Genomic DNA, 23,239 nt, shown 5'->3' with positions numbered 1-23,239 from the left:
TCTAAACCCATACATTGTGGGAAGTCACCAAAATGATGTTTTGCTCAATTACTGAATTGTCACTTTCTCCATAGAGTTTGATGTATATTGTAGGGTCTATGTTGGAGAATAATGTTTTCTCCAAGTTGAAGACTACATATTGTCTTGAAGGTAAGAAGAAACTCTTTATTTTTTTTTTTCTTGTTTGTGTCCTTATTAGTAATTTGACATGAGTTGATAAAGTCAACTATAACTTGGAAAAAGAGAGAGGTCCAAATGCCAATTTTAGAGGTATGAATAGAAGTTCCCCTAGTAAATAATTTTGTTTTTTTTATAAATGAGAGATCTAAGTTCGATGCAATGGAAATTGTTTTGTAATTCTAACTCATTCTCAAAAGAGAGAAAAAAAAAATCTGGTGAATTTCCACCACCATGGTTTGTTTTTTTGATACGATTTCCACCACCATGGTTGGCTTTCCCCACTTGGTTGAGGATCAGCAATGGTCAATCCTCTGACCACAATAAGAAAAATGTAATACCCCAACTATTTTAAGTTTTTTTTTTTGTTTTTCCTTCCAATTTCTGTTGATTGCTAAGGATTCCAAAACCAAGTGGGTGGTCCACTATCTAAAATTGTAGAAATTTTTTTGAGTCAACTCACTGGACACCCAACAAAACTTGGATGTAGATGTACAAAGGCAAATCACACACTTCATCTGAGGTTGACAAAGCCTACAAAAATATGAGCCATTGACTTGACTTAGGTAATGCATGAGTCCCCTGACAAGCTTTAGATTCATATTCAGCAGATTGAATGCTACTCATTTCTAATGCAGATGTGCAGTGGTAGTTATTTTGCCCCCATTTAAAAGCTTTGCTTTTTTATAAATACAAAGCAAAAGCTTCAGTTTTTTGGTTAAGAAAAGCATCCATTTTTTCCAGCCTAAAGCTATCACAACCAACATTGCACATGGAACGTGCCCTACGCCCTAAGAAAGGTTCTTGACCACTTAGCTTTTGGCCAACTGATCAATTTTGTAACACTAATTCCCTAGGTTTCACCTTTGATTCCGGTGGCTTTAGTTGTTTTGCAACACAAATCAAGTTCGTGTCATCGTCTATTTTCTAGTTATTTTGATCAATTTTGTGTCACTCTATCACTTAAAACCATTTTTCCCTTAGTTTATAGTGGTGTGGCCGAGTGAACACTTCAAAATGATAAAGTTTTTTCTCAATATAATTAGAAATACACGATACTGTCTCCTTTGGTTCACAGATTTTAAAGTTTGAGAAAATAAATTTATTATTTTCCTATATTTGGTAAACACAAAAATAGGAACAAGTTTCTCAGAAAAAGGGAAAAAGTGAGAGAGTAAATCCTACCATACCCCAAAGATTCATTTCCACCACTATTTCTCTACATTAATTACTCACGTTCAAATATTTTAATTATTTTTTTCGGCGTTGCCAAACAACTGAAATGAAAACTTACATAAAAGAGGCTAAAAATTGGTTTTGTTTCCACAAACCAAACAAGGCCTCGAGTTGTCTTCAAATTAGCGAACTCCGCAGCCGCATCATAGAGGAGCAGCTCCTTAATATGCACTACAACCAACCCTCCTAATTGATCAAATTATATCGTAGATTAAATTTCATTTGGCTGTCTGCGGCTCCATTGCGTGTGCTTAGGGTAGAAGTTTTGTTTGCAACATCAAGAAACCACAAGGACATTCTTGGCTCAACTTAAACGTAGCGGGGACAAAACTAAAACCTATCAAACTATAGGATCAATTATCATTGAGCAGTTGATATTTACAAAGTTTAGCTAATAAATTAGGTTCAACAGTTACTTACACCCATGAGCCCTTTCCTTTCATGCCACTATGTATGCCTCTGTCTATGTATTATGAAATTATGACATTATGAAACCAAAAAGTTTCAACGAATACAGAATATCTTAGAAGCTAACATTTTGTAATTGCTGCTGCACTTGAACGTGAGCATGGAAGTCTTATGTACCCAAAATCATATTCTCTTGAAACTAGACTGTATATCTGTGAAATATACGGATAAAACCCCTGGAAAAAAAATAAAACAATTCAGAACTACACCTATAGGGCTCTATTATAGTGCAAAGAACAATCAGAGTTGAAAAGTTCTGATAGTGTTAGCCGTCCGAGGAATGATACTAATCATATTCCAGTGAAGCTATAGAGATTGATGAAAGATGTGCCTCTCAAAGCGATTGATCCGATTGAACTGCTCTTTATTTTTACCATAATCTTAAGCCGATAGGTTAGCTTCTTCGAGACGTCTGCTGAGCCCTCCACTGGGTGGCCTAAGTTTTGAACCATAAAATTTCATTAGATGAAAGGAGGAAAAAAAATATATTTATGTGTTCGTGTGTGTTTGAATCAAGTAAACTGCACTTACAATCCACTTAGCACTTTAATGGTGTCATAGAAAAACCACTGCAAAGTAACAACTGGGCCAACAAGTGTAATTCGAACAGGAAGGCTTCTAGTAAATAGGTTAGCAAAGCCAATGTTCCTCACAGCCTGAAGACGAGATAAGAAAATCCCATGATTTGCTGCTTTTAACATCGAATACAAGAAATAAGCTGAAGAAGAGCTTAATTCAAAGTGTTACCTGCATCACACTGTCGGCCTTTTTATTGTACAAAGCAGAGACGATATTGTCTGCAGGGTTAGAGACAACGGTACCAGCAGCTCCTGCTGCATAGCCCGCTAAACATGTCACACCAAGCTGTTGGGCAATTGAGCAATCTTCTTTTCTTTTTTGAATAAAGTTGTGATAAATCAGATCCACCGAATGCTCAAATGCCGTGAACATTATCATTGAGACTGTAAAAGTAGTATTCCCGTTGGGCAAATTAATAATATTTCCTTCATATTGACAACGTAACACATACTAACATCTATTGAATGCTTGATGACAGTAACAGATAAAGATAACAATTCTGACAAAGCAATAAATCTGAGAAAGCCCATAGTGCATTCCTTTTACTTTACCAGCAGTGCCAAAACCCTCATGATCTCTGTTCTGACAACATTCACCCAAAATTTCCATCCCTTGTTTTCAAATTTCCAATCACCACATTCGCACAAATAACTCAAGCATGAAGGTTTGGTCAAGGGCAAAACATTGCCTTGAGATTTTTTGTATATGGGAAAAACAAAGCTAATCAATTAGAAGCAATGTGTTCACAAAAATCCCAGTATTGGTGTCAAGTGCCTTTTTATTTGGTGGAATTAAAAAGAGATCCCCTGTATTAAGTTTCCTTAAGTTTCAAAGGAAATTAGCAAAGGAAGATGCAATCATCAGAATGAATGGGAAGTAATCAGCCAAAAGAAGCGACCAGACATACTAAGAAATGACTCTACTATCTACTATAACAGTGCATGCTTAATGTCATACAGCCAGCAAGCAGCAATCACCATACTTTCACAACGAGATGCTGATTGTGCAGATACAAAGTGGGATATTAATCCATTTCTTTAAGTAATAAGATAGCATGACCCTCAACAATGTGTTGTCTTGTCCACCTTACTGGACATATCAAGGCTACATATAAACACCCTTGATATTCTAATCTCACAAACAACAAAAATTGATTATTTTACTTCATAAGATGTGATCCTACCAAACAAGCATATTAAACTTTGATGAGGAAGAGATATAGAGACATTACATGGCAGATTTCGACCCCAAAGTGGTAAAAGTCCTTTGTAAAAGCTACAGTCATTAGATAAGCTGGTAAGGTAATTGAGAAACAAAAAGGTCAAAGTAATCAAGTTTTCTGGGGTAACTTACCCAGCTAGCCCTTCAGTTGAATATAGTTTTGGAAACCCATCAACCAAGCCCTTTGCAAATCTGGGCTGTGTTTGAACACGAACTTTGACGGCTTCAAATGGACAGAGAGCAATATCAGCAAATACTTGAGCAGAGGCACTGCTGAGAAAGAATATGGTACTCCTGTTCTGATTTATCAATACATCGGAGTAAAGCTTCTTAAAGTATTCGTATAGACCAAATCTGCAGCCACCCTGAACACCATATCCAAACAATTTTCCAGACCAACCTCTCCAAAGGGAAGAAGGGCCTTGTTCTCTCCAGAGAATAGAAAACCCTGAAGCCATCCTGTTATATTTAACTGGATTGACCTACAGGTAAGGAGAACAACTTATTAGAGACTTTCTAAATATAATTAGTCCTGAGCTATCAAAACCTCCAGAAATTCTAGTTTACAACATGAAAATAAAAACTTGGGAACCCTTAGAACATCAATTTGCATTCACTAGAAATGAAATGGAAATTTGTCAATGGATATACAAGAACAATTGCAATTAGAAATCTGTCAATGGCAGAAGAGAAAGAGATTCATATATCCGGTAAGTTACTCTTAGAAAGCTAATTATGTGCATAAAACAATGTAGTTTATTGTCTCAATCTCTGACCTGTGTGCCTTTGATTACAAACTATTTCAAGAAACTCCACCCTTTTTGCAAACTTGAACCAACTCTCCTATTTCCCCCTTCCCATTTTGGAAACTCCTATTCCTCAAATACATGACTCAGAGACTAGGTTTTGATCACTAAAAGAAAACTTCAAAGTTGGGTGTCTTTACTATCTCAAACATTAACCTAACTTCTCTCCTTCCAATCTTTGCATTTAGTAACTACCACAAAGATCTACATCTAGTCCATAACCCCCAGCAGCTAGTTTAACACTACTACCACAATTGATCAGACATCCAGTGGCATTTACTAAACTAATGTGTATCAACATAAACACAGAAACTAGAAAGAAACTAATACTGAACTCCTGTAAAGTAAACTAAAAATGAATCCTTTATACAAATACCCAACAGAGAGAGAGAGAAAAAAAAAAAAAAACAGAGTCACTGCAGCTATGCCCCAGACACAGTAGCAAAACCCCTGTTTAAACCCAAAGAAACCCAAGCTAAAAATGTTAACAAGAAAACCCAGCAAGGATCAGTGAACTAAATAAGTAAAACTCACCTGCATATTAACTTTCAAAACATCGAGAGGCGTGATTGCAAGATGGGTAGCGCCAGCACTCAGCATTCCACCCGCAGTGCACAGCCCATAATACGCAGGCGAGAACTCCTCACACAGCCTTCTTCCCTCGGCACCCCTCATTTTTCTCTCTTCACCTCTAATCTCTAAGCTCCATGAAACCCAAAACCCATTTGATAAACCCTTTGAAAGAACTAGGGACCCAAAATGGGAACAGCGGCTGTGCAACAGAGAGAGGAGAGAGAAGAGAGGTTACATGGTACTAGGGTGTTGGGGAATATAAGAGGTTCTTGGTGTTACGTGTCACTGGGGGCGAAGAAAGTTCGATTCCATGGACTACATAGACGTCCACGTCTTCGGTTCCAAATATATGGCGTTGCTTTAGTTAACGCCGACCCAACCTTTGCTTTGCTTTAATTGATTAACGTGACCAGTCAGCCAATAGTGAATGACTTCGTTTTGTTGGGCTTTGAAATCTTCCTACTTTTTGCTCCATCAAGTTGTGATGAGGATGCCAACTTCAAGTTTTTTGAATAAAGAGGATGCCAACTTCAAGTTTTCAACACTCAATTTTGCATCCAAGAAAAATTTCGTAACTTCGTTTTTCTTATTGTTTTTTGCTATTTCATTGTACATTTCTTTCCTTGTACTTTTCAATCTTCCAATGTAGACACTTTTTTTTGTTGTTGTGTTTTTTGTTTTACTTTTTATTCAAGAAATATATGAAGTGTGAATGAGATTTCAGATTTAAATAACAAGTTTGACTCGTCGTATATGACAATTCATATTTCAATCTTGATTAAAAGTCTCAAGACTATTATTGGCAAAAAAGAAAAAACTATTTTGATCAGAAAAATAGAATGACCAGACGTTAAGAATGTGTTTTGTGATTTGGGGTAATGTTACTTCGATACTTGAAAATGTCGAGCAAGATCATTTTTCCTGTGTCTGAATCAAGTAAAATGCACTCATTAAATTCTGCATTAATGCAGAAATTCTTCACTTTCATCCAATGCTTAGCCCAGTTCATGTTCATGATCTATTCTACAGTACCTTGGTCCTTGATGATTGCTGCATCAAAAGAAAGAATAAGAAGGCATGTATTGCCATACTGCTCAGCATCATTTGTTATGAAATTCCAGTATGGTTGAGTTACGATATCCGATTATCTCTAATGTCCAAAATGACTCTGTTTTTAGTTCAAGAGTCCATGGTTATGTGTACTCAGAGTTAAAGGAAGCAAACAAACACAATAACTTAAGTAGAAAACTAAAAACAAAAAATAGAGAAAAGAAAAGTAGGCGGAAAATATGATTCCATACAATGCATCAATGATATAGTCTAATTTGAAAAATTATAGGCCAACCTGAGCTTCAAGAAAATTAAAGAGTTAGATTGAAGAGGAGAGTCTATAACCCTATATGTGAAGCATCATCATCCCACACCATAGCAGCTCCACACAACTCAAAGCAAAGCTAGCGAGACAATGAGCAACTATGCTACGAGAACAAGGTACAAACAATACATTTTCTACTAGCTAGAGCCATTCTTTAATGACTCGGGAGAATCTAATCATAGCTTTACAGCAGTTCTCCAAGGATTAGAGGAGCATTTAGATCATTTTGGACACTGAGATCGAGCTATTCTCAATGTAGCACTTATTGCAGCTGATACTTAAACTCAAGATACAGAGATGTGCAGCAGAGTCTTGACAAAGTCTTTGGCTTGGAGCACTGAAACTGGTACTGCATATGTAGTGATAGGCTGCACATTCATTTTTGGATCATGCTCAGTATTGCTATTCTATTTACTCGTCTCTTAAGGTAGACTAATTTGTTCCCTAAAGGAAATAGACAGATGAACCTGTAATGCTTCAGATCATTGGCATCACATTGACCAATTGAAATATCATAAATAAAATTCTTCTTATGAGGAGCTTAGAGTACAAAAATGTCCATGAAACCTGAGGAAACCAAGGAAATGAGGTGTTACTTTATATATAAAACAAGGCTCGGAGTAGGAGAAGCATATGAATCATTTTGCATAGTACCTCCTGTTTTAAGTTGTTTATTACACCCAGCAATGAAAAGCTTCAAACTATTGATTCATCCAATCTGTAATGAATGAAATTTGAGCTTCAAAATAGACCTTTGAGAAGTTCTCCCACACCGAAGAAATAATATGAGCAACTAGCTTTATATATTAATTGCAAGCATTCAGTATCGCCGAGCTTGGTAACGCGAGCTTATAATCCGAGTGGGGGCATCAAGGTGTTGGAACGTTGGCTCTGTCTTAGCGGGTCGGGTCAGGCGCAGCTCATTTCTGACCTGTCCATTCCAAGCAAGGAGTTGGGCTCTGTGGTTTAGGCGAAGGCCTGGGTCACAATGTCCCTAAAGCTGAGGGCACAGCGTGAGGCTGGTTTCACAGAGCAGCGATAACCTCTCGCTCCTTGCAGTGGAAGGATAACAGGTCGGTGCTGTCCTGATCCATCGCGGCCCGCTATACTCTGCCAATCGGACCTTCTCTTTTTCAATTTTTTTTTATTTTTGGGGGTTTTGTCTCTTGCTATATATGGACCTGCAAGCTAGCCCGTTTAATGAGGTGGAGGCAAAGGAAGTGAATTTTTATATGGAAAGGTTCATATTTCTTCCAAAATCAATAATGCAGATGGTGACAACAAGTTTGTTGAGGAGGCAGACTAAAGTTTGGTGCCCCTCCATGTTGTGAAGTTGGTTCAGGTGTCCCATAGATAGAGTTTTGTGTGGTCAGACTGTTCATTTTATTCTATTTCTGCGGTCACAAGAACCTCGTTTCAAAAACTCGAAATTTTGTTTTCGAAGCTTTAATAAGTGCAGTTTTTAATTTGATTAATGTATCATAATGATAAAGTTGAACTCGTATTGCATATTATTATAACAAGAAGTTGATCAACGGTTTATTTTCCAAGGGGCCAATGTTGCTGGATTTGTTAATGACAGAGGCAGTGAAAGAGCACATGGATTAGAGGTCTTTGTACATGAAGATGCGGAGAAGTTGGCATGAAATTGGTGTTTGCTCAGCCAGAGAAATTCGATGCCAGGAGTGGAGCAGTACCGGAAGTTCATGCTGAAATTAGAGGTTGTTTCCCTAACAAGATGGATGTGCGAGTGCTCGCCTCAAACCACATGGGCATGAGAGCACAGCTCAAGGTTGCATTTTCTCTTCAGTGATTTTTTTTTTTACTCAGCACAGTAGTTCTTCTTCTCTTTACATTTCTAGTGATACGAGCACAAATTCATTATAGTAAAGAGTAAACACAAAGATCATACCACACCAATTATTATACTATATATTAAAGTTGGGTTTCCGGTTACTGTTACTAAGCCGTTTTGGTATCGGCTCCAGCCGAGCCGGTTGGGGGAAATCACGTTTTCGTCCTCATTGATAAGGACCGACGTCGTCTACTCGACTCTTCCAGAATCCAAACTATCATCATCTGCAATCTGCAGTCCCTTTTTCGCTCTTCCAGAATTGTATCATCCCAAAATCTTTTTCAAATCCATCAATCGTATCTTACCGGACCAACAAAATTGACTCTCCCCAAATCTCTGTCCTCGAGATCAAAAATAAAGGAGCTTGAAATTCTTTGCTGATTGATAAAATTAGTAATTCAATTTCATTTGTTTCCCATAATTGGAAGAGCTGGAGTCATCTGATTGGTAATATATAAAATTGACAAGGGAAGAAGGTAGATAGCTCAGAGAAAAGGAAGAGGGGGACGGGAAGCAGTCAAAATCGGTAATTTTTTTTTTTTTTTTCCTTTGAGGTTTTGGGTTTCCTGTGTTTGCATGCTTTTGGGGATCATTGAATCCTTTGAGTTTTTGGGTTTCCTGTGTCTGCATGCTTTTTGGGATGATTGATTGTATGATCACACTATTGGTCATTACAAAGTGGATCTTTGTTTAATTTCCTGCATGCCTACGAGTCTACGACTAATGTTCCATTTAGTTTGGCTCTTCTCAATTGAGTTCTTGCTCTTTTCCACTATTGATTTTGTATTTTAAGTCGATTAGGGATAATACTGGTAATGATTTTGTTCATATTCGAAGTCTGATGTTCTTAGCTGGAACTTTTAAGATTATATTTGTTTCGTAGAGAGGTCGTGATTTGGATTCCAAATCAGTTCAAACTTGAAAAATTGGTGGATGATACTGAATTTTTTCATTTGTTGACATCATAGTAGTTTTAGTCTTTAGGTTAATCTAGAATTTTGATCGCATGGACTTTAAATAATTGCAAATTTGATTCCGAATTTGGTTGTTAGTTGGTAGGATATTGTTTGCCTCAAAATACAATAAAAAAACATGTAATCTAATCTAGAATGCTGATTTGATGTTTGAAGTAATTGTACTATAATGAACTTTAACGATATAGTACAATATCCTGTTGTTCTGAATTGGGTTTGTGTGTGATATGAATGAGTTTGATGAAATCCGTTTCCATTGCCTATAGATTAACTTGGGATTTAAATTTTACTAACTGGGTGCGATTGGATTCAACAATGTGGACTTTCTGGTCTATGAAATATGAACACTCAAACACTATACTGGTTAGTTGGTATTTTCTGGATGGAATTTGCTGGCATGCTGGTCTTTATTTGGTTGTTTTCAGTTTTGCTGTGAACACTGCTGGACTGATCCTGTTCAAGCACAGTTGCTGCCCTATTTTGCATAAGTCGAGTGCGGTAGAGCAATTACCTATCCCTTTTTCCATGCATCTTAGTATCCAGGTAACTTTCAGATTCCATCAAGCTTTTTCTGTATTACCCATTACTGTTTGAAATTTAGAAAATCATCTGCAAATGATTTGGTGGCTGGTATTGGAAGAATGGTATTTCTTAGCTTTACCCATCTCAAGAAATAGTGCTAATTTGGTTCTAATCTCATTATTACTGATCGAAATCTTCCATTAGGCATCGGAATCGTGTGCTATTCTGTTTACTTTTCCAGGATCTGAATTTCTTCATGGCACATTGTAAGAATGGGATGCACATTGTAAGAATGGGTTATAAGGGCATAATTCAGTAATTTAATTAGCCATGGAGGGGATTCAATTAATTGGGCTAAAACACGAAAATCAAACTATATATTAATTTGACATGGTATCATCTGATAATGGATGCATAACCTTAGTGATGTATTGGTTCAATTTGTAGCCTCCAATATACTTAATCTGTAATCCACGCTTCAGTTGTGTTTTTTATGCTGCTAATCATTTACTATAATGTTCCTTGGTATGTTGTTTGGTCTAAAGCCTATGTTGCTTTGAGGGAAAATACATTTACTATCTTCTGGTAATTGATGCAAAACATTGGTGATGTATTGGTTCAATTTGTGGGCTGCAATATAGTCAATGCATAATCCACGGTTCTGCTGACCATTTACTATAATGTTCTTTGGTCTAAAACCTATATCGCTTCGAGAATGGTCTTGAGATTCAGATTTTCTTAGCTTTGAAACATTCCTATCCTTCAGTTTTGCTTCATGTCAGTATCATTTCTACTTAGTTCCTGCAATTACTTCCCCACATCCCTGAATTTGATTCATATCTTAATGCAGCTTCAGAGTCACTGTTCTCATTGAAGATGAGACTGATCAAGCACATGCAGTCTTAATGGGCAAAGAAGCAGAAGAAATCTTTGGAATCTCATGCGAAGACTTGATTATCAAGAAAAACTGCAAAAAACCAAAGGATCAGACCACAAGAAATTCTTCAATTAGAAGGACAGTCAAACTGCTGAAATTGAAGCCAGGAACAAAAAGAGATTTCCTTATAAAAGGGGATATACAAAGATGTTCACAAGTTCACACCAACCCAAGATATCGAACCAACAAATTCCACGCAAAATTCTCTTAGGTTTGGAAAGAAGAGGAAGGAATTGTTCAAAGCAAAACCAAGCAAGAACCCGAAAAGGCAAGTTTTAAAATCCTCACGTTAAATTTCCTTTCCACTTATTTTCTGCATTTTATATCTACTCTGTCCATTCAATTTAAGCATCCCTTAATTAATGACCCAATCTTTTATGCATAACCTTCATGTGCTCTGTATATTTCAGTGACAACTTTGAACCATCAGATCAGACCAGCACAAATACATTGGCTCAATCTGACACCGAAGACCTTACCTAACCACTTCTGCTTTGCAATGCAACTTTTTGTTTTGTGATAAGGACCAATATCTATGGGTTTTCGTAACGCTAACTGTCCTTGAAAAACAATGTCATGCTATGTACATATGAGCACTGGTTGTCAGGACCATTCTCTATGTTTTTTGTAATGCTAATGGTCCCTGAGAAACAATCAACCAAGATAGCAGACATTTTGTACATTACTGATCAATGTACATAAAAGTTTTTTGCTATTCTTCTTTGTTTTCTCTTTTTTTTTTTTGTGCTACAATATACCCATTATTATTGCGACTAAAAGACCCGCAGCATCGCGCGGGCCTTTTTACCTAGTGAAATTGAAAGTTGGGTTTAAAGTCTAGAAAACAAAGTAGAGTGCAGATCATAACCAAACAGTGTTTAATAGTATGTGTCCTTTTCTTCTATATTCGTTGGCTGAGATTTTCTCCATGTGTACCACTGAACCATAATATAAGCCAACCAATCTCAACTCATCTTTGATCTTTCCACTGACCTCTCCTAAAGCCAGCTTGTCGGAATGATAGAGAAAAGTGAGAGAAAAGTGAGGAGGAGAGACATAGTTAAATAAAAGGCTTGGAACATTGGTTGGTGGCAAGTTGGCATCGTCCCACTGATTGGAGGTCCCTCACCCGGAGGGGAGGAAGCCTCTTGTATAGAAAACCAATGACATGGAAGAATATAATTGCATATTCCGTGATACTTTTTGTCGAGTTATCGACATTGTGGGCAAGTGAAAACATTCGTTGTTTGAAGATATTATCTAATAAAAAATTTAGGTTCGTGTTCATGAATGAGTTTTTCGCAAATCTCAAGTCCTAAGAACTAATGTGCGGTAACATAAAATACTAAATAGTGTATTCCCACTTCCCAGCCTAATGGGGTTGGTTCAAATAGGCAATAAATTATCTACAATCAAATTTAGGATCGCATATTAAGTTTAGTCTTATATCGAGATTGCTGATTATTTGGATCTCCATTTACGATAGCAATATGGTTGGAATCATAAAGATATCTTATTTCGTATTTGTTATATTAGCTACCACATAAAAGGGATGTAAGTGGTACTCAGAAAAGTGGTCTACAATATTTATAACTAAATATTTGAAAATATCTCAATACTTCCTAATACAAATACAATGCACTCCTTTAAATTATCACACCTTGGAAATTATAGAAAACAGTTAGTTTCGCATCAAGTAGTTTCACTTGATTTAGAAACATAATGAGTTGCTTCGATTTGTTTTCACTTGATTTGAAGGGTGATTTTAGAAGACCCACATAAAAGTGATTTCCTAATTCTTCTAAATTTGACAGACCAGCCGTGGAATAAAAGCCTTGCAACTTGTTGGTTGCAATGTAGCAACTCCTTAACCGACATGAATTTACCGTATGAAAAGTTTTTAATTTGAGGAATGCTAGCTACCTTCCCCAATTACCTTTCCATTCCAACCTTCCCCACTCATCAACTGCAACATGTATTTTGACAACACCCAAACCTATGACATTAATGTTTTGAAAATCCAACATACTTTTTACCAAATTTGCCCCTAATTAAAGCAAAATGTATTTAAAATTTTTAATTGTTATTAATTTCAATTCTCTCTCTCTTCTCTCTCCCCCCCTCCCCATCTCTCTCTCTCTTCTCTCTCCCCTGAATGTCTCTTCTACTTTTCCTTCTCATCTCTTTGCTGAACGATTTCTTCTCCTTTTTGTTGTTTTTTTTTTCCTTCATGGAAGTTCAAATTTTAAATTAATCAGTATCAATCTCTACACTAATCTGCTAATTGAATGTAAAATCCACATCGATGTTCTAGCTTGTTTTTGGAGAAAACCCACTTCATGGATTAGACTTTTCTCAAGGCAAAAAAAAAAAAAAAAAATTGAAAAACGACAATTTTTGAGGTTTTTTAGAGATTTGATCATCACTAAGTCAGGCTACTTCCCAAATAATTCAATTTAAACGAGTTTTAGTTTTGCCTTACATATTTCAGAACCCAGTAACCAAACTTTGAGAATGATTAAAAAAAACACAAACAGAGAGAGAGAGTTGCAACATGAAAACCCAGAAATCCTCTTTTTTTTTTCTCTGCTTCATTGTTGTTAAGCATTTTCGTTTGAATTGGATTGTGGATTTAATATGGATAATAAAGAGAGTTTGATATATTATTTATCAACTATCTTTTCTTTGATCATGTGGTATGATGATTTGGAATTCTGGGTTTGAAATGATCAAAAGAAAACAAGGGGAAGAGGATGAAATCGTTCAGCACTGTGAGAGAGAGGAGAAAGAAAAACTGGAAAATAGAAAATAGAAAGAAATTACAAAGTTTTTGCATTAATTAGGGGCAAATTTGGTAAAAGGTATGTTGGATTTTCAAAACATTAATGTTATAGGTTTTTTTTTTTTTTTTTTTGGCGATTAAACATCAAGAGGTGTTATTGAAACACAAAAAGATTACAGTGAGACAACAGCCTCCCAAAGGAAGCAACAACCAACAACAAGGCTCAAAAAAAGCCAAACTAAGAACAAAACAAACAAACAACAGCCACCAACTAACTGCAACCACCGACAAGAAGGACGAAGCAACCGAGCCACGGCAAAGAAGTCAGCAACCAAATCCAACCATGTCGAACGCGCAGGAGTGAGACCCATGCCGAATTCGATGCACCAAGCCATCAGATTTCCAAGGATCAAAGCCAACACCATCTCCACCACATCAAGCCAAATCTGCCAAGAACAAAGTAACCAGATAAACAACCGGATAAACCGGATGGAAGGATCGGGTGAGATCCGGTAAGGGATCAAAGAACCAGGCACCACAGGGTACACAGGATCTTGTAGCATCACCCAGTGCGATAGGAGGTAAACCCCACTTTGAAAGCTCCGAAGAGCGAGAGAACCGATCTTGACAGAAGAAAGACGAACGAGGGGAAGAGGATGAAGACAGAAGAAACTGGAAAAAGGAAGATTGGGAACAACAAGAACCAAACAGGGCCAAAACGGAGACAAACTCCGAGTAAAACCGCCCAGAACAACAAACGGAAAGAAAACAGAAATTAAAAAGCCTAGCATAGATACATAAAGCCTCACGAAGAGGGAAAATTGATTATCAGTACCTCCCCCGACTTTCAAGCCAAAGATCCAGATCAGAAAGATCTAGATCTGGCAAGAAAGGGGGGAGAAGGAGGAGTAAAAGAAGCGGTGGGTTTGTTTAGAGAGAAGTGAGAGTTTCTCTCACTAGAAAAGTAGAGATTTTTTTTTTTTTTTTTAATGTTAAAGGTTTGAATGTTGTCAAAATACATGTGGCAGTTGATGAGTGGGGAAGGTTGGAAGGGAAAGGTAAATGGAGAAGGTAGATAGCATTCCTCTTTTAATTTTACTTTTTAAATATTTTACACTAAAATTGATTATTAACTTATTGCGTAATCAAGATAACGAGAATATAATTAAAGATTTAATGACAATTGAGGTTCATTTTCTTTTTAAATTTGAAAATTAAAGATCTTACCTAAAACATGCGTTGTATGATTACATTTTGTAGAGATTAATATGTAGAAATAACTGTAAAATAAGGGAAATAAAAAAATTAAAAAAACAAAGTACTTCTGAATTGATCTCACCACTTCTTTAATAATTTCAATTCTTCTTTGTTGAGTAATAACTTAATTCTTCAATAAAATACTTTTTGTAGAAATATGTTTTTACTTACGAAAAAGAATTCCATATTAATTCATGAATTATGATACATGATTTTAGAAGACCCACATAAAAGTGGTTTCCTAATTCTTCTAAATTTGACAGACCTGCTGTGGAATAAAAGCCTTGCAACTTGTTGGGTGCAATGTAGCAACTCCTTAACCGATATGAATTTACCGTATGAAAAGTTTTTAATTTTAATTTTTAAATATTTTGCACTAAAATTGAATATTAACTTATGCGTAACCAAGGTAACGAGAATATAATTAAAGATTTAATGACAATTGAGGTTCATTTTCTTTTTAAATTTCAAAACTAAAGCACCATCTTACCTAAAACATGCGTTGTGTAAATACATTTTGTAGAGATAATATGTAGAAATAACTGTAAAATGAGGGAAATAAACTCCTCGATGCATCTTTCACTCATGAATCTGAGCCAAACCAAAATAAGAATGACAAGTTTGAGTATTCAATAAACCAAAGAGGAGGTGATCCTTGCCTATTGGAAGTGGAACTAGCACTACAGTAAACTACATCTCTTGATGTAGTTTATGTTCCGTTTACAACAAGGTAGTACAATCCGATTCGATTCGATTTAATTCATCTTTCAAATCATTGCAATAATTTATGGCTTTTTTTTTTTTTTTTTCTAATAGAGATTGGTTTAACTCTCTAAAATTATATATTATAATAGAATTGTGATATTTAATATGGACAAGTAATTAACTAGTACGGTAGTAGATTGCTAAACTAGTGTTTTTATCTATGTGTAATTATAAATGTGCTGTATAATTGATAATGTGAATGTGATTTGTTCTTTTTTTTTTTGGATCAAAAGATGAACTTCATTAATGAACGAAGATTACAATGAGAGTGTTTTTTTTTTAATATTATATATATATTTTTTATGGCTAGAATCCAATGGGGAGGCTTGGCATCACCTCTTTTTTGCACTAATAATTAGAATATTACAACGGGATGGGGCGCCAGGGGGGTGTAATACTAAATCCCCGTGAATGAAAATGAACAAGTACAACAAAAGGAATATAAAAGTTACTATGATGTGGTTCGATCTAGCTGGTTGAACTGTTTACATTTAATATCATACAATACAGCTCCCAAATACATGAATGTTGGAAATGATTACCAAATATGGTGTTTCATTATATACATTTGAGACGAAGCTAAAAGGGAATCATGTTGTGGTTAGAGCATTCAACTTTGTAGCAGATAAAATCAAAAATGTTTTTTGTTGTATTCAACTTGATTGCAAATAAAAAGAAATCAAAATTTCATATTTTCTCTATGAAAGTATATATGAAGTAAAAAATTCATTGTCGGTGACATACAACTTTCATAGAAATTTCAGAGAAATTTCGGACAATTTCTGTGTGAATTTTTAAAAATATTTTGTGTGCATAGATATTTCGGAAATTAAGAATTTTGCGGAAATGTATGGAAAATTTCAGAAAATTTCGAGAAATTCCTTACGGAAATGATATACTTAGGGCTGTCAATTCCGACACGACCCGATAACACGACTCGAAACCCGCACGATTAAAAAGCGGGTCGGCAGTGGGTCAACCCGCCACGACCCATTTAATAAATGGGTCGGCCATGGGTCAACCTGCCAACACGAAGTGAACCCGTACAACCCGATTATGCTATACTTCTTCTTGAAATTTTGGACGTTGGGAGTATTTGATCGTAGGATTAAACAATTTAAAATATTTTGCTTCATAATTATTGGATTTAATTATTTATGAATAATTTATAATTATTTATATTTTTCGTCTTGTGGAGTTTTTGGGGAATTTAATCAATTTATGCATTTTTTAGTTAAATGGGTCGCATTGTTAACCCTTAAATGATTCATTTTGTCCAACACGACATGACCTATTTATTAAATGGGTTAAGCGGGTTGGAAACGGGTAACCCGTTTAATAAATAGGTTGGGTTTGAGTTTAGATTTTTGACACGATTATTAAATGGGTTGAGTTTGAGTTTGTATCTTGCGACACGACAAATACCTTGACCCGACACGAACATAACCCGACACGACCCATTGACAGCCCTAGATATACTGATATAGCATATGAATTTCGTTACGATACTTCAAAATTACGGAAATGTCGACAGTTTCAGATAAATTTAAAACCTTACCTTTGATTGAGTTTATGTTCCGTTTACAACAAGCTAGTACAATCCGATTTGATTCGATTCAATTCATCTTTCAAATCATTGCAATAAATTATTTATGGCTTCTTTTTTCTAATAGAGATTGATTTAACTCGCATGACTGGCCCATATCAACAGGGACACCTATAGGTCCAGACTATGATGTGTGGCAGATTCCTTTGTTTATTTATATAGTTTTTTTTTTTTTTTTTCTTTTCCTAAGATGCTTTATTTGCTTGATAGTTTCTGGCTGTTGTCGTTATGGTAATGATGGACATTAATTGAATAGTAATATTCAGAGCTGAGCTGGGTTGGTGCTGGGCTGTAGCATACTGGCGATTAGTTTACGTTAGGAATTGTGTCAAATCTCTACTTTTGGCATTTATTTTTGCTCTAAATATTTTCTCTTTAGGTTTTGTTTAAGACCTAGACGCTAACAAGGCCTTCTAATTCTCCCAAAAGCAGGACTCCAGAAAACCCAAAATTGGGATTTTGGGACTGTTTCAGCAAAACCCTTTAAATCCCAGGTCAGTTTCTGCGTTACTGCTCATAGAAACAGAGTAAAACAGAGCAACTCTGTAAACTCTGTTCATTTGGGTTGTGCAATTTGCAAATAAATTTGAATTCTTTATCCTTATCTACTAGAATTTAAAACCCAAATACACAGCTAGTGAATGATGATGAAACTCACAACAGTGATCTGAAACAGGGGGCTGACGTGCAAGGCTAAGAGAGGACGAGGGCAGGTGTCGACCAGCCACCGCTCTTTGGCCTCTTCCTCCTTTATCAGTTACAACCTTTCACTGCGCGAATAGGATCTTTTGCTGGATTTGCTTTCACATTTTGGGTTTAATTGGCTGAGAAATTAGTTATTGCATCAGCCCTAAAAGATTTCTACAGCCTCTGCATTTGCAGACAGACACATCACTCACCCATCAAGTACTTTATGTTCCAGGTAAACTCTACAACCTTATTTTGTTTTTATTCAATTGTGTTTGGTCCTTGATCTGATACTCTAATAGCCTACATAAGAAGCCTGTGTTGCTCTGCCTCTTGGTTTCATAGAGTTCTTCATACTGATGCTAGATCACTTTGTTGGTAGGATTGTTGATTTGGGTGATCAAGAACGGCTTTGATTCACTGATCAGGGATCTGGGTTTTGCTCTTCTTGCTTGGATTGATTGAATTATTGGTGAAGGCTTTAGAGGGTAGCAGTCGGTTTTGAATTTTGAGTATACAATGAGTGGCGCTGTGCTTGTTGCTGTTGCCGCTGCTGTTGGGAACTTATTGCAAGGATGGGACAACGCTACAATCGCAGGTACTAGCTTTGAATCTGTCTTTTTCAATACAGAAAGTTTGATTCCTTTAGATTCAGAACAATTGCCAACTTTAGATCCTTCAAAGATGGCTTTTTTTTAGCTTTGTTTTGTGCTTTTCTTTAGCTTTCTTTTGTTTTGCCAATGAAGTTTTACTTCATGGGAAGTTAGTGCATTTTGATTACATTCTCCAGAGTGACCCTTTTCGGTTTTTGTTGCTGCAGCTTCCGTTTTGTACATAAAGAGGGAGTTCAATTTGGAGAGTCAACCTGCAGTGGAAGGGCTGATAGTGGCTATGTCACTTATAGGGGCAACTTTGGTTACAACATGCTCAGGAGCTGTAGCGGACTGGATAGGCCGCCGTCCTATGCTTATAATCTCATCCGTGCTTTACTTTCTTAGTGGTATCGTAATGTTATGGGCTCCCAATGTTTATATCCTTCTCTTGGCTAGGCTTTTAGATGGATTGGGGATTGGTTTGGCAGTTACCCTTGTCCCGCTTTATATATCTGAGACAGCTCCACCTGAAATAAGGGGATCATTGAATACCCTTCCGCAGTTCACTGGCTCTGGTGGGATGTTCTTGTCTTATTGTATGGTTTTCGTGATGTCCTTGACGGAGGCACCAAGTTGGAGGTTGATGCTTGGGGTTTTAACTATTCCGTCCCTTGTTTATTTTGCATTGACTGTATTTTTCTTGCCCGAGTCTCCACGGTGGCTAGTGAGTAAGGGACGGATGCTTGAGGCAAAGAAAGTTTTACAGAGGCTGCGCGGCAGAGAAGACGTCTCTGGTTAGTCATTTGTTCTTGTTACTGTGAATACTTGGTCACTACTGAGATGCAAATATTGATTGCAGTAAATGCTTTATTTGCGTGAAGTTTAGTTTTCCAGTATGAGCTTACCTTGACATTCCTAGCTATAGGTTTCTGACCCAAATTTCTTTTGACAAGGAACTTGATAGTGCAAGATCAACATAGGTTTAAAAGGGTACCTTTTACTTTTGTGTTTTTATGTGAAGCAAAAGTCCTTTGCACTCTTTCAAGTCCCAAGTGAACCTGCAAAATAGTTGTTTGCATCAGTAGTGAATGTTGATAGGCTTCATACATTGCATATCCATGCTTCGGACATTGTCGAAAGCACTTCATCCTAATGTATGTTTACTGGATGTTTTTTTGATACATAAAATGATTGGTGAAATATAATTATGACATAACTTGCTACAAAAGTTATGTTTACGCGAACTGCAATTGCTCAAATATAAAATAAATATTATCAAACATGTTTAGTGTAAGCATCAAGGTGGTGGTGCTTTCTCTTTCCTTCATACTTGAGATAGCTTTCGGTTTATTTCTTTTCTTAACTTGATCCTCTGTCCTTTCTGCATTGATCAGTACTGTGCATATTAAGATATTTTTCACTTACATAGAAAGAAAACAACTATAGTTTCACAATGCTGCATATTCAAATGATATAGACCCTTCTCAAATTAACAGGTGAGATGGCTTTGCTTGTTGAGGGTCTTGGAGTTGGGGGTGAGACATCTTTCGAGGAGTACATAATTGGTCCGGACAATGACCTCGTTGGTGACCATGAGTTATCTGTTGACAAGGATAAAATCAAATTATATGGGACTGAACAAGGTCAATCATGGGTTGCCAGACCTGTGACTGGACAAAGCACTATCGGCCTTGTGTCCCGGCATGGGAGCATGGCAAGTAAAAGCGGGCTTGTTGATCCTCTTGTCACACTCTTCGGCAGTGTTCATGAAAGGCTCCCTGATACAGGAAGCAAGGGCAGTATGCTTTTCCCACACTTTGGCAGCATGTTCAGTGTGGGAGGGAATCAACCCAGGCACGAAGAGTGGGATGAGGAGAGCCTTGCACCCAGAGAAGGCGATGACTATGCATCCGATGCAGGTGGCGGTGGCGATTCAGATGACAATTTGCATAGTCCATTGATCTCGCGTCAGACAACAAGCATTGAAAAGGGCATGGGCCCAACTAACCACGGAAGCCTTGTTAGCATGAGAAACAACAGTCTCCTAGGTGGCGATCCAGCCAGTAGCACTGGGATTGGTGGCGGTTGGCAGCTAGCATGGAAATGGTCTGAGAGAGATGGCCAAGATGGGCATAAGGAAGGAGGATTTAAAAGAATTTATTTGCACCAAGAAGGTGTCCCAATACCTGGTGGGTCTATTGTTTCAATACCTGGTGGCGATGTACCAGCAGATAGTGAGTTCATCCAGGCTTCTGCTTTGGTGAGCCAACCGGCTCTTTATTCCAGAGATCTTATCCAACAACATCATCCAGTTGGACCAGCAATGGTTCACCCAGCTGCAGCTTCTCGTAAAGGGACAACTTGGAGCGATCTTTTCGAACCAGGAGTCAAGCATGCTTTGGTTGTTGGTGTCGGAATTCAAATACTTCAGCAGGTAATTCTTGTGGCACGATTCCAATTAGATTATATTTAAAAGTTTGTCTACTTTTTACCCTTTTACTCGATTTCATACACCTCTGAGGCTTTCTCATAATGATGCAGTTCTCCGGCATAAATGGGGTTCTCTACTACACACCTCAAATTCTTGAGCAGGCCGGTGTTGGAGTGCTTCTTTCAAACCTTGGTCTTAGCTCAGCTTCTGCATCTCTGCTTATTAGTGGATTGACAACCTTATTGATGCTTCCTAGTATTGCTGTTGCCATGAGGCTCATGGATATCTCTGGCAGAAGGTAAATTACTTTATTTATAGAAATTATGGTGTTTTCAAAACAAGTTATGACTACATTCCCTCATAATTGAATTACCAAAACTATACTTTTAGTGTGAAGTTATCTGTAATGACAATTTAAGATCGTTTCAAAATAACTCCAAGTTATGACTATGAGGGAACCATCTTCTTTTCCTTTAATTGTTTTGCATTTTGTTTCTTAACCATCCTCTTTCCATTCTTAATTCAGGACCTTACTGCTCACCACAATCCCCATCTTGATACTTTCTCTCGTGATCCTAGTCCTTGGAAGCCTTGTGAATTTCGGTAGCGTTGTGAATGCAGCAATCTCAACTGGTAGCGTTGTGCTGTACTTCTGTTCCTTTGTGATGGGGTTCGGACCAGTCCCCAACATTCTCTGTGCGGAAATCTTCCCTACCCGAGTACGAGGTCTCTGCATTGCCATCTGTGCCCTCACGTTTTGGATTGGCGACATCATCGTCACCTACTCCCTCCCGGTGCTGCTCAAATCCATCGGCCTTTCTGGCGTTTTTGGTATGTACGCTGTAGTGTGCGTCATTGCTTGGATTTTTGTTTTCATGAAAGTTCCGGAAACCAAAGGCATGCCCCTTGAAGTTATCACCGAGTTCTTCTCTGTTGGTGCAAAGCAGGCTGCAGCTGCCAAGGACAATTAGTTTCTATGTGATTTAGAAATTTGATGGCTGTTCCTTCAAATTTATATTTTCTTTCATACATTGGAAACTGTACGGTGAATCCTTCAGAAAGGATGATGTGTACATTTTTCATGTCTCATTTGTCATACATGATATAAATGACTTGATAGCTCTCTGTATTCGGAATGATTTTCTGGGATCCAAGCTTTGCTTTGATGGTATAGATTCATGCATCATGCAATTGATGTTTTCAGGATCTATATATTTCCCCATTGGAAGAAAATCAAAGGAAAAGAAGGTTTCCATGGGCTGGTGTGGCTCAAAATTTTAGAAAAAGGGAAAGAAAACGAAGCATTGGAACCATCCATAACCTCCTTTTATTTATGTTTCCAGAGATGAGACCAGAAGAAACAGAAAACAGAAAACCTCCATACCCTATTGTCCCAACTAAATCAAAATATTGTATCTCCATTTTCTTTTTGGTATTTACCATTAAAATTTGGCTATAGTGTAACTGGATGACTTCACATACAAGTATAATAAATCAGTTCATCTTCTTTGGCCTTCCGTTGTTATGTCTGCACCAAACATAAACGTACTATTCAAAGATGCCAGAAACTCAGTCTGTACGGATTTGAAACTGTATATGATGTATCTGAGAATGGTGGACTATTGGCGTCTCCAAGTATCTGTGCTTTGCTCTCCATAACTACAACGGCGCGACACGATGGACATGAAGAGTGGCACTTCAGCCACCTATCAACACAGTCAACATGGAAACCATGACCACAAGGAGGCAAAATCCTTAATGCATCTCCATCCTCATACTCCATCAAGCAGACAGCGCATTCTGTGAGCTTTTCATCGACTTCTGCAGTATAACAGATCTTTGGAAATGACCGGAGAATCCTGTCCTCGAGGCCTCGGCTGTTAAGTAGTAACCGTGCAAGCCATAGAATTGGCCGAGTGAACATGGCAATGACAGAGGCTAAGATACACAAGAAAGGAACAAGAATGATGACAACGGGAGGTTTGCCAATGAGAAACATGAACTGGGGAGCCATAATGTCAAAGAGAATGATCAAAACTCGAATAACTACCGGGTTTTAACAATGAGAACTTGCAAAATATAAAGACCTCAAGTTGGGGAACTATGCAGTCAAGTCATGATCTAGCATTAAAGGACCAACAACCCTCATCTCTATGACTATGGCTGGTGTTGATAAACACCCTAAGAACCGCAGGAGCTCCAAATTGCTGGCCTCCTGGTTCACCAAACTGCGAGTTCAAACATCAGTATTCAAACATCCAACTTAAGTTGACAACTTGCTAACCATTGATTCCAATTTGGTAGACACCTTAGACTAATCTGAATGAACAATACCAATCTCAATTTGTTATGTACAGGTAGTGGTTGAGACACTGATGGAATCGACAATTGATGA

General features: G+C 37.3%; 3 protein-coding genes across 3 annotated transcripts; 1 reads left to right on the top strand and 2 right to left on the bottom strand.

Annotated features, from left to right (window-relative positions):
- Nucleotides 1–1,873: 1,873 nt before the first annotated feature.
- On the bottom strand, nt 1,874–5,351 carry LOC133738535 (mitochondrial phosphate carrier protein 1, mitochondrial). The gene is made up of 6 exons (XM_062166092.1): nt 5,022–5,351; nt 3,814–4,163; nt 3,692–3,735; nt 2,629–2,843; nt 2,413–2,537; nt 1,874–2,317 (listed from the first exon to the last, which is right to left on the bottom strand). The coding sequence occupies exons 1-6, from the start codon at nt 5,160–5,162 to the stop codon at nt 2,263–2,265; spliced, it is 930 nt and encodes a 309-aa protein (XP_062022076.1). The 5' UTR covers nt 5,163–5,351; the 3' UTR covers nt 1,874–2,262.
- Nucleotides 5,352–17,353: 12,002 nt separating this feature from the next.
- On the top strand, nt 17,354–21,973 carry LOC133739128 (monosaccharide-sensing protein 2-like). The gene is made up of 7 exons (XM_062166855.1): nt 17,354–17,627; nt 17,810–18,055; nt 18,203–18,418; nt 18,641–19,207; nt 19,910–20,847; nt 20,955–21,142; nt 21,371–21,973. The coding sequence occupies exons 3-7, from the start codon at nt 18,340–18,342 to the stop codon at nt 21,813–21,815; spliced, it is 2,217 nt and encodes a 738-aa protein (XP_062022839.1). The 5' UTR covers nt 17,354–17,627; nt 17,810–18,055; nt 18,203–18,339; the 3' UTR covers nt 21,816–21,973.
- Nucleotides 21,974–22,396: 423 nt separating this feature from the next.
- On the bottom strand, nt 22,397–22,858 carry LOC133737662 (RING-H2 finger protein ATL8-like). Its single transcript, XM_062165174.1, has one exon. The coding sequence runs from the start codon at nt 22,856–22,858 to the stop codon at nt 22,397–22,399; it is 462 nt and encodes a 153-aa protein (XP_062021158.1).
- Nucleotides 22,859–23,239: the final 381 nt, after the last annotated feature.

The sequence above is a fragment of the Rosa rugosa genome, chromosome 3 (genome assembly GCF_958449725.1).
Source record: "Rosa rugosa chromosome 3, drRosRugo1.1, whole genome shotgun sequence".
NCBI classification, from domain to species: Eukaryota; Viridiplantae; Streptophyta; class Magnoliopsida; order Rosales; family Rosaceae; genus Rosa; species Rosa rugosa.
This window is presented reverse-complemented; position numbering and strand designations above follow the sequence as displayed.